Genomic DNA, 16492 nt, shown 5'->3' on the forward strand with positions numbered 1-16492 from the left:
GGAAGGGGCAGGAATCAAAAGGAATGGGCAGGAAATCCCAGGAACAGGCAGAAAATCCGAAGAAAGGGAAGGCTCTGGGTTGGGTCTCGCCATCATCACCTGGATTCTGAAATTAATAATCCATTAATCAATTAATTAATCACCCATCAGGAAGAAATGGATCAATTAGGGAGGAATCCTTCCCTTCCAACCCGAACCCAGGATCCTGTAATTGCACAATTCACCACCAAAAGAACAACCACTGCATCTATGCCCGCGTTTATTTATACTGAACAGCTTTAAAAATACAGAATAAAATAGCTTTATCTACTATTATTCACAACATCTGGTCCAAATATTACATTTTTAAATATTTAATGTTTAATGAAGCAATGTTAGGAAAAAAAAAAAAAAAAAAAGGAATAATTAAAAAAAAAATCCGTAAAAGAATTACACATCTTGGAACGAGAACAACAAAAAATAATCGAACAAAAAACACCCCCCCCCCCCCCCCAAAAAAAAAAGTTTTACAGCCAAAGTCAGTCACGAAAAGTCATGGGAAAAATAAAAAAAAAAAAAAAGGAAATTTATCCCCACCGCCTAAGAACAGTCAATAGTTTGTTATGCCAGAGGTTGTTCTGAACAGACAGACACGGGAATTCTCGGGGCTGGCAGCACAGGGGGTTTCAGGAGGGCAGAGCCACCCTGGGGACGGCAGAGCCACCCCGGTGTCACCCAAATCCCAGCCAGGAGCACCCGGGGTGGCTCCAAACCCATCCCAAACCTCAGCCCCCGAAACCACAAACCGCGCCCAGCGGGCTCTGCTGCCGAAAATGAGTGACCAGCCCTGCTCGGAGCAGGAGAGAAAACGGGAGGAAAGGGAGAACAAAGCGGGTTTTGGTGGGAGAAGGCCGCGGGGAAGGAGGGGAAGCGGCGCTGGTCTCAGCCAGGCTGCTCGGCTGGGGGAGGCACCCAAGGCTCAGCCACACTCGGGCTCTGCCACCGCCAGTGCCCGCAGCGCTGCTCGTACCCAAAACGTCAGGATCTGCACAACTTTTGGGGTGTCAGTGACCCAGTAGTGAGGGGTTTTCTCCAATTCTGCCCCCGGAGGGCTCAGCGGGGAGGAAACAACAAAAGGCTCCAGTTTTGGGTAGGAACACAACGATGGGTAAATAAAGTATACACAACCACTATAGATTCGTCAATGAAGAAATTCTACCATCACATGACATTGTCATGACACTCATACCACTCCCTCCCAGGAAAACACCGCTGTTGTCCTGAGTGGAAATGTTATTTTCTTAATATATGGAAATAAAATACTGCAATATTCATGTACAAACCAAGTTGTCATATTTCAAGTCAGTATTAAAAGGCAATAAAAGCAAATTTGGGGTTGAAAAGGTTTGAGCTTTCTGAGCTAAGTCCCTCCAATATGACAACGCGAATCAGTCATAGCTGTCAGCTACGAAACCTAAATTTCTAGAGGCATAATTTGCAAGTATTTGCTTTAGAAAACGTGTTTCAACATGTCAGCAAGAACCCTTAATCGAACCTAAAAAAAATACAAGAGAATATCAATTACAAAAAATCCCAAGTTACTTTGTATACACTGATGCCACCTCTGATATGACAAAATGAGATTTCTACCATGAATATTTGCCCTTCCCTCTCCAAATCTGGTTGAAAATTCTCAATCACCTCTTCACTCACCTCTCAGCTGCCAACTCCCCTGGGTGCTTGGCGTTGGAAAAGGCAGGGAAGGACAGGGAGGAAAATCCAGCATTGGCAGTCAGGCTGCACCTGGACACACAATTTGCGTTTAGTTCTCCCCAAACCTGCAGCTTCATCCTCTCCAGCCCTGCCAGAGCTTGGTACAGGCACCTAAATCGTGGAATTTGGGATTTTGGTGCTCCCCAAACCTGCAGCTTCATCCTCTCCAGCCCTGCTCAGCATGGGCACCCAAATCCTGGAATTTGGGATTTTAATGCTCCCCAAACCTGCAGCTTCGTCCTCTTCCTCCACCCCTGCTGGGGGATCTGGAATCTGCCCACACCCAAACCCTGTGCAGGCAGGCAGGGGAACCCCAACGCCTCGCTCCCTGGGGAGGAAAACACTGAAAAATGAGCAAAAAATGACTTTTGTTTTTTTGTTTCACAGGCAAACCAACCTCATCTACCACACGACGACTTCCGAGCAGCTCTGGAGCCCGAGTGACACCAGGGCTGCAAACTAGTGAGAGTTCCCCGAGGGAAGCAGGAACAAAGGCATGCTTGGGCACGGGGAAAACGGGGGAAAACAGTTTCTGGCAACAGCCATGGCATGCTGAGAACGAGCTCCACGGAGCCATTCCCACTCTACACTACTCAGCTCCGTCCTCGCCCTCCCCACCCCAACCCGTCCATGCTTCAAAAACCCACAACAAATTCCCCTGGGAGCAGACTGAGAGAAAACAGAGCTCCTGTGCTCCTGTCCAGTAGTCACACGTGGATAAATAGATCAGGGGGTTACAGGACCTACTGGTATGGGTTTCCCAGGAATACAAAACGCAAGCACCGTAGAGCGTTACTGGCCTCGAAATTACATTACACGACATTTCCCTGATGATCTCCACAGCTGAAAATGCTTTTGGGGCCACACTGAAGTCTAAAACTAACTTGCAATAGTAAGAACATTAAACAGGAATAAAACTGGTAATCATGAATGCATGATGAGCGTGAACACCCACATAACAGCAGAGCTGAGACTACTCCAGGAAAAAGGAAAGGATTTCTGAGTGGTGCCCTGATTGGACCCAATACCCGTGAAGCCATGGGGGGGTGAGGCTGCAGGTGCAGTGTCTCTGCTCTCCCAAAGCCCTTCCAGCAGCCAGCAGCCTCTGGAGAAGCCCCACAAGAGAAGAGCCATCAGCAAAATAAAAAACCAAAACCCTGCTCAGAGCCCAGCGCGGCTTTCCCTGCAGGGAACAACTGTTAATTGCTTGGAGCTGCTCAGCTAATTAACATTTCTGGCCAGGGCACATCCTGCTGGTGACAGGAATCCTGTGTGAGCCCAGCTTTGCCATCCCTGTGTCCCCCAAGGAAACCCTGGTGGGGAAGGCAGAGGTGCAGAAATGAGAAATGCTGCCAGGGAAAGAAGGGGCTGCCGCAGACTGAGCCAGCCACGGCTTCCAGAGGCAGAGTTATTCCAGAAAGTTCCTGTCTGAGCTCTGCTGTGGCACTGAAAGCACAGAATGGAACTCTCCTGAGCTGCCAGCATCAGCTGAGCCGTTTCCAGGGCGCTGGGAATGTGCAGATCACTGAGCAGCATCCACGGCATCTGACGGGAGCTGAAGGAAATATTTCTCCTTTTCTCCCTTTTTCCCTCCCTCCTTCTCCAAGGTTCAGCTCTCCTGGTGTAACCAATGCTGAGAGCTCCAATAAAATCACAATAAAAACCAAATTTTGCAGCAGCACCTCCACAGCTCCACCTAAACCCATTAAAAACCAACAGAATAATTAGGTGCACAGCTCTCTCCAAGCTCCCAACAGAATCAGGGGCACAGCTCTCTCCAAGCTCCCCAAATCAGCAGGATTTGCCCCAGAGACACCAGACCTAGCTCCCAGCTCCCACAGCAGGAAAAGCTTTTTTTTTTTTTTCTTTTTTTTTTCTTTTTTTTTCTTTTCTTTAAATCCGTCTCAGCTCTGGTTCCAGAATTTAAATGCAGATATACAAAACATATATTTTAATGCTTCTTAATCAGCAAGAAACTGCAAATACATCTCTGACTACAACTAGATAATATAATTTCAGCTAAGGCTATACTGTAGCTTCTGAGTCTTCATCTGAACTCCTGCAGCTGCTGCTTTTCCTGAAGCCTTTCCACGTGTAGCCCACGAAGGTGGGGCTAATGGGCAGGAAGCTGAAACACCTGTACTTTTTAATGAAGTTCATGCCAAAAGGCAGATCGTAGGTTTCCATGCCATCCAGGGATTTGCTGCCTTTGCCAACCCCTTTCTTCCACTTCCGAATTCCCCTCTCCTCGGGGCTTCCTGGAAATCAGAATGAAAGGAGGAAAATGTGTTTATATTCATATGGATACCCTGACATGGACACAAAGCTCTGGGAAGATGTCCCAGGCTCCTCAAAAAGGGAAAAAAACCCACATTATCTGCTTTATTTTCTAACAGGAATTCAAGGCAAATTATTCCTCTGGAATGGAAGCAGGTTTGGATCTCCAGTTTTACTGTGTCTCCTGGAGACTGGTTTGGTTTTATCAGGGTTTTTGGGTGTTTTACATGGTGGGATTTTAACCTGAGGTGCTCTCAGGGAAGGGAGGGCAGGTAAGGACCCTGCTCCTGCTGTGGAAACAGCCACCCCAAAAGCAGGGATCTGCTGCTGGTGTTCTGCCCCAGGGAATGCTGCTTTTACCCAGGGAATTCTGCCTTTCTCCAAGGAATTCTGCTCTTACCCTGGGAATTCTACTCTTTTTCCAGGGAATTCTGCCTTTCTCCAGGGAACTCCTGTTTTTATCCAGGGAATTTTGCCATTTTCCAGGGAATTCTGCCTTTCTCCAGGGAACTCTTGTTTTTATCCAGGGAATTTTGCCACTTTCCAGGGATTTCTGCCTTTCTGCAAGGAATGCTGCCTTTTCTCAGGGAATTCTACCTTCCTCCCAGGGAATTCTAGTTTTTATCCAGGAAATTCTGCCTTTCCCCGGGGAATTCTGCTTTTCTCCGGGGAATTCTGCTTTTCTCTGGGGAATTCTATTTTTTTTTTTTTTCCAGGGAATGCTGCTTTTACCCAGGGATTTCTGCCTTCCTGCAGGGAATGCTGCCTTTACTCAGGGAATTCTGCCATTCTCCAGGGATTTCTGCCTTCCTGCAGGGAATGCTGCCTTTACTCAGGGAATTCTGCCATTTTCCAGGGATTTCTGCCTGTCTGCAGGGAATGCTGTTTACACCCAGGGATTCCTGCCATTCTCCAGGGATTTCTGCCTGTCTGCAGGGAATGCTGTTTACACCCAGGGATTCCTGCCATTTTCCAGGGATTTCTGCCTTCCTGCAGGGAATGCTGTTTACACCCAGGGATTCCTGCCATTCTCCAGGGATTTCTGCCTGTCTGCAGGGAATGCTGTTTACACCCAGGGATTCCTGCCATTCTCCAAGGCCTCCTGCCCCTCCCCAGGGATGCTGAGGGCTCCCTTGAGTCAGGCTCACCTGGGATGGTGTTGTCCAGCACGAAGGCCACGCAGCCCCCGACGAACATGGCCGTGGTGAGCAGCACGTTCAGCACCTGATCAATGCCTGCAATTCCTGCAGCCACAGGGGAAAACCTGCTGGGATTTCATCCCCCACACTCCCCGAGTCCCTTCCAGCTCCCATGCTGGGCTCAGCGAGGGTCTGCTCACAAAGGGAGGCACAGGGGGTTGATGCAGAACCTTCCCCGGGCCACCAGCACGGGACATTGTTCCCCCGAAAATGCAATTTTCAGGAAGTGTCAGCTGCTCACAGAAATGTCACAAAGCACCATTTCAGTTCCTACTGCAGGCACAGCTAAGCAGGAAACCGTGGAGTGCAAAAGGGAAGCGTTCAGACTGTAAAATTGTAATTTTTATATAATAATTACTTTATAAATCTTTTCTATAAATAACAATAATTACTTTAATAAATATTTTACGAACAATCCTTTTTACTTTTCAAAGGGGCAAGGATTCCCAGCCCCAGCTATGGAAGAACACTGCATTAACCACATAAAGCTTGAGGGATCTGCTTTTCTAACCACTTACAGCAGGACAGATATGCCCTTAAATCCTGGGCTGAAGGCATAGTGGAAAGAAAAGTCAGTTAATATTTGGTTTAAAAGCCCCCAGACAAGCCCAAAGCCGTGAAATATTTCCTTTGAGCCCATGTCTGGTGACACACACTGGCATGAGGGTCACATGAAAAAACAGAAAAGCTTCCCAGTGAACTCCTCAAAGCCACAATTCCCTTATCAGTCTGCAAGGGAATTCACTAAAATTAAAATTAACACCCAGAACACGTCTGAGGGACAGAAAGTTTCAAGCCCCAAACAATTCTCCACCTTCCAAACTCTGCCTTGGTGCTTCCCCTTTATCTTTTAGCGTCATTTTCAGCTCACATGCACCCTTTCAGTTTTTATTTCAGCCCAGCTGGTAACTGCACCAAGAGAAAGCAGGAAAGCTCCAGCTGTGTCCCACTGGAACATCCCCTGCAGGTCTCAGCCTCTGAAAGAATTCTCTCGTCTGCACCTACAGCCTTAACTGTGCATAATTTGGGGGGTTTTCCTCCATAATTTGGGTTTTCCCTCCACAATTTGGGGTTTTTCCCTCCACAATTTGGGGTCTTCCCTCCACAATTTGGGGTTTTCCTCCACAATTTGAGGGTTTTTCCTCCAAAATTTGGAGTTTTCCCACCACAATTTGGGGGTTTCTCCTCCACAATTTGGGGTTTTCCTCCACAATTTGGGGGTTTTCCTCCACAATTTGGGGGTTTTCATCCACAATTTGGGTTTTTCCTCCACAATTTGGGTTTTTCCTCCACAATTTAGGGTTTTTCCTCCACAATTTAGGTTTTCCCTCCACAATTTGGGGTTTTTCCTCCACAATTTGGGGTTTTTCCTCCACAATTTGGGGGTTTTTCCTCCACAATTTGGGGGTTTTTCCTCCACAATTTGGGGGTTTTTCCTCCACAATTTCGGGGGTTTTCCTCCACAATTTTGGGGTTTTTTCCTCCACAATTTTGGGGGTTTTTCCTCCACAATTTGGGGGTTTCCTGCACAATTTGGGGTTTTTTCCTCCACAATTTTGGGGTTTAACTCCACAATTTGGGGTTTTCCCCCCACAGTTTGGGTTTCTCTTCCCGCCCCCCTGTGCCTGATGGATTTTCCAGGAGAGCACGAGGCAGAAGGGCTGATGGAGGAGCAGGAACACGTACCTGTGACCAGGGGGTTCTGTTTCAGGTAGCTGGGGAGCACGAGCCCGAAGAAGATGGAAAATCCCAGCACGAAGAGGTTGCGAGAGGAATTGAGATCGATGAACTGCAGGTTGGACAGACCCACGGCCGTGATCATCCCTGAACACAGCAAAACAGCCCAAGAGCAGCTTTCGGGTAACTCCTTTTCTTCAAAAAAACCCCAAACCCAGCAAAATATCCCTGGAGATACGCCCCAGTACATTTGGGGTAATTTGTCAGAAAAGTGCATGGGGATTTCTTAACAGCACAGCAACTGCTTTTTTTTCTTTTTCCTTTTAATCTGTATTTTTAGAAATCAGCAAACCTGGGAATCAGTGCACCATGAAACCACACTGCAACCAGAAAGAGAGGATTTGGGTAGATTATTAGGAAAGGAAGATTTGGGTAGATTATTAGGAAAGCAATGTTACTCCTTCCTCTGAGGATTTCCTTCTGTTAAACAAGTCAGTAACATCGCTTTGTGTTTCATATATATTTTATGTTTGTGTTTTATATATATTTTTATATATATATAATTTTTGTGTTTCATATATATTTTTTATTTTTGTGATTTATATATATTTTTATACATATATATTTTATTATGTGTTTTATATATATTTATATATATAATTTTTGTAGTTTATATATGTTTTTTATTTTTGTGATTTATGTATATTTTTATACATATATATTATGTGTTTTATATATATTTATGTACATATAATTTTTGTGTTTTATATATATTTTATTTTTGTGATTTATATATATTTTTATACGAATACATTTTATGTTTGTGTTTTATATATATTTATGTATATATATAAAATTTTTGTGTTTTATGTATATATTTCATGTTAGTGTTTTATATATATTTTTATACATATATATTTTATGTTTGTGTTTTATAGATATTTATGTATATATAATTTTTGTGCTTGATATATTTTTATTTTTGTGATTTATATATATTTTTATACATATATTTTATGTTTGTGTTTTATATATATTTTTATATATATAAATTTTGTGATTTATATATATTTTTTTTATTTTTGTGATTTATATATTTATAAATATATATTTTACGTGTGTGTTTCATATATATTTATATATACATAATTTTTGTGGTTTTTATGTATTTCATGTTTGTGTTTTATATATTTTTTTATACACATATGTTTTATTATGTGTTTTTACACATATATTTGTATATTTTTATTTCTGTGGTTTGCGTATATTTATAAATTTTTTTGTGTTGTATATATATATGTATATCTTATGTTTTGTTTATATTTATATATATATATATTACATAAAAGGACCCATCCTTTCCATTCCAAACCACGCCTGCAGGAGCACAGAGGCTCCCACTATCAAACAGTCCCCAGGCCCTTACCAAAGAGGGTGCAGAAGAGAGCGCCCAGCACGGGGTCGGGCAGCGATGCGAAGAGCGCGCTGAACTTGCCCACCATGCCCAGCAGCAGCATGAAGGCAGCTCCGTACTGGATCACCCTGCGGCTGCCGACCTGCAGGGAACAGCACAGGACACGCGTCAGGGCTGCCCAGCCCGGCCTCACGCACCCGCTGCTGCCTTCTGCGCCGCAGGTTTCACCGCAGCTCACTCCCGGTGCCTGGGTCAGCGTACTCGCAGGTGTAAATACATATATTATATGTACTATAGTATATTTACTATCGTATATATTATATATACTATATATATTATACATATTGTACTATGCTATATATATATTATACACTCTACATATTATATATATATAGTATATATATATATAGTATATATATTATACTATATATACTATATATATTATACTATATATATGCTATATATATATGCTATATATATATTATACACTCTACATATTATATATATATACTATATATATTATACTATATATATTATACTATATATACTATATTTAAAAATACTATACTATTCTAAAGAATACAGAAAGGATACTTACAGAATGCTAAAAGAATAATAATGAAAACTCATAACTCTTTCCAAAGTCTAGACACAGCTTGGCTCTGTAGCCCAGGTCTCATTTCAGCTCATTCCTGGCTCCTGTGTTATTGTACTCACAGGTGTATATATACATTATATATACTATAGTAGATTTATTATCATATATATATATATACACACACACACTATATATATACTATATATATACACTATATACATATTATACTATACTATACATATTATACTATACTATATATATTACCCTGTATTATACTATATATTATACTATATTATGCTATACTATATATATTATATATACTATAATATATTTAAAAATACTATACTATTCTAAAGAATACAGAAAGGATACTTACAGAAAGAATGCTAAAAAGATAATAATGAAAACTCAAACTTGTGACTCTTTTCAGAGTCTCGACACAGCGTGGCCAATGAGACAAAACAACTCACAGCAGAAACAAATAAAACATTCACCTGTGGGTAAACAATCTCCAAACACAGGAGAAGCAAATGAGATAAAAATTGTTCTCCTTTTCTCTGAGGCTTCTCAGCCACCTAGGATAAAGGATTTTTCAGGGAATGTGAGTGCCACGCTGTGTGTGTTTTGTTTTGGTGCTGGAGGGCTCAGCTGAGGCACAGCTGCTCTGCAGCCAAGCTCAGCCTCCCCAGGCCAGCCCTAAAACCATCTGGAACTGCCTCAGTCACCAGGAAAGCTGGTGGAACCCAGCTAGGGGACAGAAAGCAAAATGGAAATGGAAATATATCAAATAAATCCTGTGTGCTGCTGCCCTGGGACACTGGAATAGATGAAACCGTTTGTGGGAAGGAGGAGCAGGATTTTTAGGCTTAGGTCAGCCCAAGCTCAGAGAGCAGGGCTGAATGCAAATCAGGGTCGTGCTAATACTGAAACCAAGGGCCTGCACTTCCTTCCCAGTTTTATTTTAAGCACCCAAGATTCAAGCAGGCTCTCTGTGGTGCAGGGGTAGTGGATAAACCTGAAGTTGGTACTTTAACATCTTCCACTGCCACAAAAGGTGCCCCAGGAACAACAGAAACTCCTTTACATTGAGGTGGTTTCTAGAAAAGCCCTTTGCAGGTCCCCTGGCGCAGAGCAGCAGGGTTCAAAAAGGAAATATTCATTTGTTCATCGTGTGTGACTGAGCTGAATGAGAGAAATGGGAAACTACAGATCCAGCAGGTCTGGGGAGGGGAAAAGCCTTCCTTGCTCCCATTCCTCACTGCTGAGCTCCAGGTGAGCTCCCTCCCCTGCAAACAGAGCTCTGCTGCACCGTAACTGGAATTACAACAGAATTTAGTTGGCACCTTTCTCTGCTCTTTATAGAAATATTCATTTCTGTTGAACCAATGAGATCCCGCCCTACAATTCTCTTCTTGCCAGAAACAGGCAAATCCTCTGAAAAGCTGCATGACAGTGACATTTATTTATGCAAACAAATTAAAGCTACTGAAAACATCCCAGGCAGCATTCAGCTCAGCTCTGTGTTTATTCCCAGCACACACACACTTATTTTGGAGTGATTATTTTGGAGTGCATGAAATGGTACCTGGAGCCTCCATTTCAGCATCATCCCCCTGGCAGGAGCTGCTTTAGCCCCAGCTAATCAGAGTTAATTATCTTGCTCTCATCAAGTAAAACACACAAAGCTCAAAGGCTCTGCAGCCCCTCCATCCAGCAGAATTTAAATTTAAGTGCAATTACACACCGATTTCAAGGCAGGGAAAAGCCCTGGTGATGCAGCACTGGAGGAGATCTCCTCTCCCAAATCAAGAGCAGAGCATCTCTGTGTCAAAATTCTGTGCCAAAATTCTACCTGGAGCTGAGGAACTGCCGGATTTTGGGGAATGAAAGCGCAGAGAGGGAACAAGAGCACAGCCTGGGCAGCTCCACTCCCTGCCACAGCTGCCACTTCAGCTTTCCACTGCCCCAGCACGAAATGCACGCTCGTTTCTGTGGGCTGCTCACAAAACAAAGTGCTGTTAATTCATCTCAACCCCCACGAAGCAACAATGGGAAGGGAGCAGAACAGAATAAACCTTTCTTTAAGGGTTTTTTGTGAGCACAACTTCTCTCCTAGGAGATTTCCATCAGCTGGGAGGTGGCTGGTACAGACAGCAGATGGTGCTGTAACTGCTGAACTGCACCCCAAGGCAGCAGAATCGCCCTTTGTGCAGCACAAGGCAGGGCTGAGGACAAATACATCATTTATACGTGATCAGATAATTTTCCATCCTTGCACGAAGGATTTATGGCTCCCACGTTCGACACCCAGCAAGGTGGAACTATGTACAACATAAATCACTCTTGGTGTTCCTTACCAAGGTTAAATTAACATTATCAGGCAGATTTCCGTGCAGCCAAGGCCTCCCAGCTCAGCCAGGCACAGACCCAGCCCCACACGAGAGCAGGGGAGCCCCTCAAGCACTCACACACTTTATTGAGCAGCATCACCAGAAATACATAAATCCCTGAGCCTTAAACCAAATACTGAGGGTCCTTTTAGCTCTGAAATGACCTTGGCCCAGTACAGACTCAGGTAAAGCCCAAGCACCTCCCGTTGCATTTTACTGTGTGTGAGGCATTAAAAAGTCTCTTCCTGCTGATGCATTCAGAGCAAGACACCCAAAAAGCAACAATTTCTGCACAGTTTACAGGGTTTATGCCTCAATTCAAACACCCCAGAGCCCGGGAATGCTGCCTGGGTTTTCCAAGAGAGTTTATGCAGCAGCATCTGCTTTATGGGGATTCTAACTGCATTTTAGTCTGGATAAAGGGATTTTTGAGGTCCTGATGTACAATAATGCATTTCCCTCGGACAAGAGCTGGTACAGACACTCAGAATGGTCTGGGAAGTTTGTGTGCACAGGGATGGAGCAGAATGGGCTCCTGGAAGAGGACTGTGAACACAAGGAACCCCTGAGGGCTCCCAGCAATGCACTTCTCACCTTTGTGATGCCCAGGACCCCAATGTTGGGGCTGGAGGAGGTGGATCCATTCCCTGTCCCAAACACTCCATCCAGAACACAGGAGAGCCCCTCGATGAAAATCCCCCTGGAAATCCCAAAGAGAACACAAGAGTTGGTACAGGCACCATTCACTGGGGTGCTCCTGAGGGCCACAGGGGCATCTGCCCCACGTGGAATCACTGAAATTCATGGTTCAGGCTCCAGCACACCTGGGAAACACTCGGGAGTTCTGCTTCCTGAGTCTTAGATCCCACATTCTTAAACTGAGGAAATTTGTATTAAAAATTCAGATAAAACTTCAGAGCTGCTCTGTTTCTAAACTGCATTCGCAGTGAGTCTTAGATCCCACATCCCTAAACTGAGGAAATTATATTAAAAATTCAGATAAAACTTCAGAGCTGCTGTTTCTAAACTGCATTCCAGCTGAGTCTTAGATCCCCACATTCTTAAACTGAGGAAATTTATATTAAAAACTCAGGTAAAACTTCAGAGCTGCTCTGTTTCTAAACCGCATTCGCGGTGAGTCTTAGATCCCACATCCCTAAACTGAGGAAATGATATTAAAAATTCAGATAAAACTCCAGAGCTGCTCTTTGTTTCTAAACTGCATTCTGGGTGATTTTGACAACCCCAATTCCAGAACCAGTTCAGAGCTCTTTCCCTGTGGAAATTGTGCTGGTAACTCCCACAGACTCCAGCAGGAATGGGACTGGGATTCAAACGTAACGAAACAACCCCAGGTGCCATTTCCACCCTGGATTTCAGATCCTTGGTCCTTGAGGACCAAAGTGACCAAAACGCAGCATGACCAAAACGCAACATTCCACCCCAGAGCACATCCCTGCTTATCCAGAAGGGGAAAAAAGCCAAAAAACCCCGACAGGCTGAGCCAGAGGAGGTGCTTGGGGCCGGGACAGACCTGTTGATGGCGTGGATGGGAGGAGGAGGAGCACAGGAGAGCCTGGCACAGGCGTAGTAGTCGCCGATGGACTCGATGATGCTGGCCACCACGGCGCTGAGCATGCCGATCACTCCCGCCGCTGAGATGGTGGGCAGCCCCCACTGGACTGTGGAGAGAGCAAAACTGAAACATTCCTGCCCCAGAAATGGGATTCAGGACACCCTCTGGCTGCCCTGTGTGGTGGTGATCGCAGGGGTCAGGATGAGGGAAGAGATGGGAATGCTGACTCCATGTTCTGAAGGCTGATTTATTATTTTATGATATATATTATATTAAAAGTATACTAAAAGAATAGAAGAAAGGATTTTACCAGAAGGCTAGCTAAGAGAACAGAAGAGCTCTGACTCCTTCTTTGAGCACCAGGCTGGGAAAAGAGACTTTCTAACACATCTTGGGGTCACTGGGAGCAGCTAAAGCCCTGAGACCCCAGCACACAGCCTGGCTACCAAACACACACAAACCTGGGGGAACTGTGCAGTGCTTTGGGCTGGGAAGGGCTTTTGGGATCCCCCAGCACTGCCCAGGTCACTGCTGGCCATGTCCCCAAGTGCCACATCCACACTGCTGCTCGATCCCCCCAGGGATGGGCTCCAGCACTGCAACAGGGCTGGGCAAGAAATATTCCCCAAAATCCACCCTGAGCACGGCCTGGGGCTGTTCCCTCTCCTCCCGTCCCTTAACCCTATTTGGGATAAGATCCAAAATTCCCCCTGGCTCTCCCCTCCTGTCAGGGAGTTGTGCAGAGCCAGAAGTTCCCCTGATCCCATTTTCTGCCCCTGATCCCATTTTCTGCCCCTGAGCCCCTTCCCAGCTCCATTCCCTGCCCTGGACAGGCTCCAGCCCCTCCATGTCCTTGTCCTGAGGGCCCAGAGGTGACCCTGGGATTGAGGGGGGCCCTCCCCAGTGCCCAGCACTGTTTATTTATCTTTGAAGGGAACAACAAACCCCCCTCACTCTAACACAGCCTTGGCAAGTTCAAGGAGATGAAAGGAGCAAAGGAACAATTGCCAAACCAACTGCTTTGATCACACTTGGAAAAATCCCAAGGAATCATAAAACCTCACTGAAAAAAAAAAAAAAAAAAAAAAAATTCCCCCTGTTCAGGAATCAGGAATCTGAGCTACAGCTTGTGAGAAAACAATCCTGGCCAGTGAGGCAAATGCCACGGAATTATTATGGCTCCAAAAAGTCCCTTTGGTCACAAGTTTAGTCGATCAGAGAGTGGCAACAACCAGCTCTGATCACTGCACAAACACCCCCCGGCTCCAAATTTTTGTAGTAGAGAAAATAAGATTAATTTAAGCCTGCAGAAAAGCCTGGCAGGTTTTCCACAGCAATTGCCTCGATGCTTTTATCTCTTTGAAAGAGATGAGCCTCCTGCAACAAAGGGATCTTCAGTCACACAGGAGTGAATGAACCTCACAAATACAAATGGGCTGATCAGGGTGGAGGAGTTTTCCTCCTCTTCTCTCCCAAAAGCCTCCATTCTTCATCTGCTGCTTTAGAAGTGGTTTCTTTTAAGAACCAAAGCATATGGGAAACCACAACGGAGCTGCCTCATCACAATATGGTGGCACATCTGATAAATCCTGTATTTCTATTCTAAAATAATATTATTCCCTAAATTACCCTGTTAATTTCTGAACGGTGAGCCAGTTGTGCAATCCCACACCATAAACCCAGCCTTTAACAGCTTTAAACTCAGAGCTGGCCAACATAAAATTACCTCCAAAACACTGCGTGAAGTGTTTGGTGCTCTCCTGTAAATGATGTCACTGCCCTCTGATAAGCAGGGCCTGGCACTCCCTGACTTGCCCGTGCCAGCAGTGCCTTGGCATGTCAGGGCATTGTCCTGCCCTGTGCTCACCCTGAATGGGTGTGTTTGGGGCAGGGAACGCAGCAGGCTGGCAGAAACTCCCCACAGGAGTGATTCTTCACACACTGAGAGCCAGGGAGGGCAGCAGAGCTGTGCAAACCTGTCCCTGGCACTGTGCAGCCTTATCTGCACTGCCAAGGGCTGATAAATCAGCCAGCCCTGATCTCCACGGTAGAGGGGCAGTCACTTTTATCAGGAGAGGCACCCAGACCAACCCTGCAAAGTGCAGCTCCAGAGCCTCAGCCCTCCTTGGGTGAGACCCCAAGGAATCAGCTGAAAACAAGGAAAACCCAAAAAATATACACCAGCAGGCAAGAGAGTGGTGTGTGCTGGAACTGTGGAGTGGTTTGGACTGGGAGGGACCCTCAGAGCCATCAGCAGGACTGCTCTGAGCCCTGTCCAGCCTGGGGCACTGCCAGGGATGGGTCATCCACCACCCAAAGGGTATGGATGGATCATCCACCACCCAAAGGTTATGGAATAAACCCCAGACAGAGAAAAGAGAACCCTGGAGCAGCAGCACTGGCCCTGCTGGGTTCTGGGGAGCCAGGGCTATGGAATAAAGCCCAGACAGAGCCAGCAGGACCCCGGACCAGCAACAATGACCCTGCTGACCCCAGGAGCAGCTCACTTACAGGGGTAGGGCACCCCAAACCAGCTCACTTACAGGGGTAGGGCACCTTGAACAGCACACTTACAGGGGTAGGGCACCCCAAACAGCACACTTACAGGGGTAGGGCACCCCAAACCAGCTCACTTACAGGGGTAGGGCACCTTGAACAGCACACTTACAGGGGTAGGGCACCCCAAACCAGCACACTTACAGGGGTAGGGCACCCCAAACCAGCACACTTACAGGGGTAGGGCACCCCAAACCAGCTCACTTACAGGGGTAGGGCACCCCAAACAGCACACTTACAGGGGTAGGACACCCCAAACCAGCTCACTTACAGGGGTAGGGCACCCCAAACCAGCTCACTTACAGGGGTAGGGCACCCCAAACCAGCACACTTACAGGGGTAGGGCACCCCAAACCAGCACACTTACAGGGGTAGGGCACCCCAAACCAGCTCACTTACAGGGGTAGGGCACCCCAAACAGCACACTTACAGGGGTAGGACACCCCAAACCAGCTCACTTACAGGGGTAGGGCACCCCAAACCAGCTCACTTACAGGGGTAGGGCACCCCAAACCAGCTCACTTACAGGGGTAGGGCACCTTGAACAGCTCACTTACAGGGGTAGGACACCTTGAACAGCTCACTTACAGGGGTAGGGCACCTTGAACAGCACACTTACAGGGGTAGGGCACCCCAAACCAGCTCACTTACAGGGGTAGGGCACCCCAAACCAGCTCACTTACAGGGGTAGGGCACCCCAAACCAGCTCACTTACAGGGGTAGGGCACCCCAAACCAGCTCACTTACAGGGGTAGGGCACCTTGAACCACGGCGCCACCAGCAGCACGCCGCGCCGCGCGTCCGTGCGCGCGTAGAAGCCGTACTTGGAGCTGTCCGGGGGGAACACGTCGGTCACCGTGAAGATGAAGCACAGCAGCCACGACACCAGGATGGCCAGGATGATCTGGGGACAGCACCACAGCGGGCAGTGAGACCACGGCTGCCTCTCAGGGGCGGCTGAACAGCCCAGAGCTGGGGGAGACGGATCTGTGGGGAGCTTTGGGGGCTGGATGGGAGGTTTGTATGGCAGAGATTTGTACAGAAATTACATCC

The 16492-nt window shown here is 46.2% G+C and overlaps 1 protein-coding gene across 2 annotated transcripts in view; it reads right to left on the reverse strand.

Moving 5' to 3' along the window:
• Nucleotides 1-517: 517 nt before the first annotated feature.
• Nucleotides 518-16492, reverse strand: part of SLC23A2 (solute carrier family 23 member 2) — a 54745-nt gene continuing 38770 nt past the window's right edge. For both annotated transcript variants that reach the window (XM_058820200.1, XM_058820201.1), the window contains exons 10-16: nucleotides 16187-16343; nucleotides 12842-12989; nucleotides 11902-12007; nucleotides 8332-8461; nucleotides 6915-7052; nucleotides 5178-5273; nucleotides 518-4010 (exon numbers count right to left, since the gene is read on the reverse strand). In XM_058820200.1, coding sequence (XP_058676183.1) covers nucleotides 3778-4010; nucleotides 5178-5273; nucleotides 6915-7052; nucleotides 8332-8461; nucleotides 11902-12007; nucleotides 12842-12989; nucleotides 16187-16343 — 1008 coding nt within the window. In that variant the 3' untranslated portion in view covers nucleotides 518-3777. The remainder of the gene's footprint in view (nucleotides 4011-5177; nucleotides 5274-6914; nucleotides 7053-8331; nucleotides 8462-11901; nucleotides 12008-12841; nucleotides 12990-16186; nucleotides 16344-16492) is intronic.

The sequence above is a fragment of the Ammospiza caudacuta genome, chromosome 26, assembly GCF_027887145.1.
Source record: "Ammospiza caudacuta isolate bAmmCau1 chromosome 26, bAmmCau1.pri, whole genome shotgun sequence".
Classification (NCBI taxonomy): Eukaryota; Metazoa; Chordata; class Aves; order Passeriformes; family Passerellidae; genus Ammospiza; species Ammospiza caudacuta.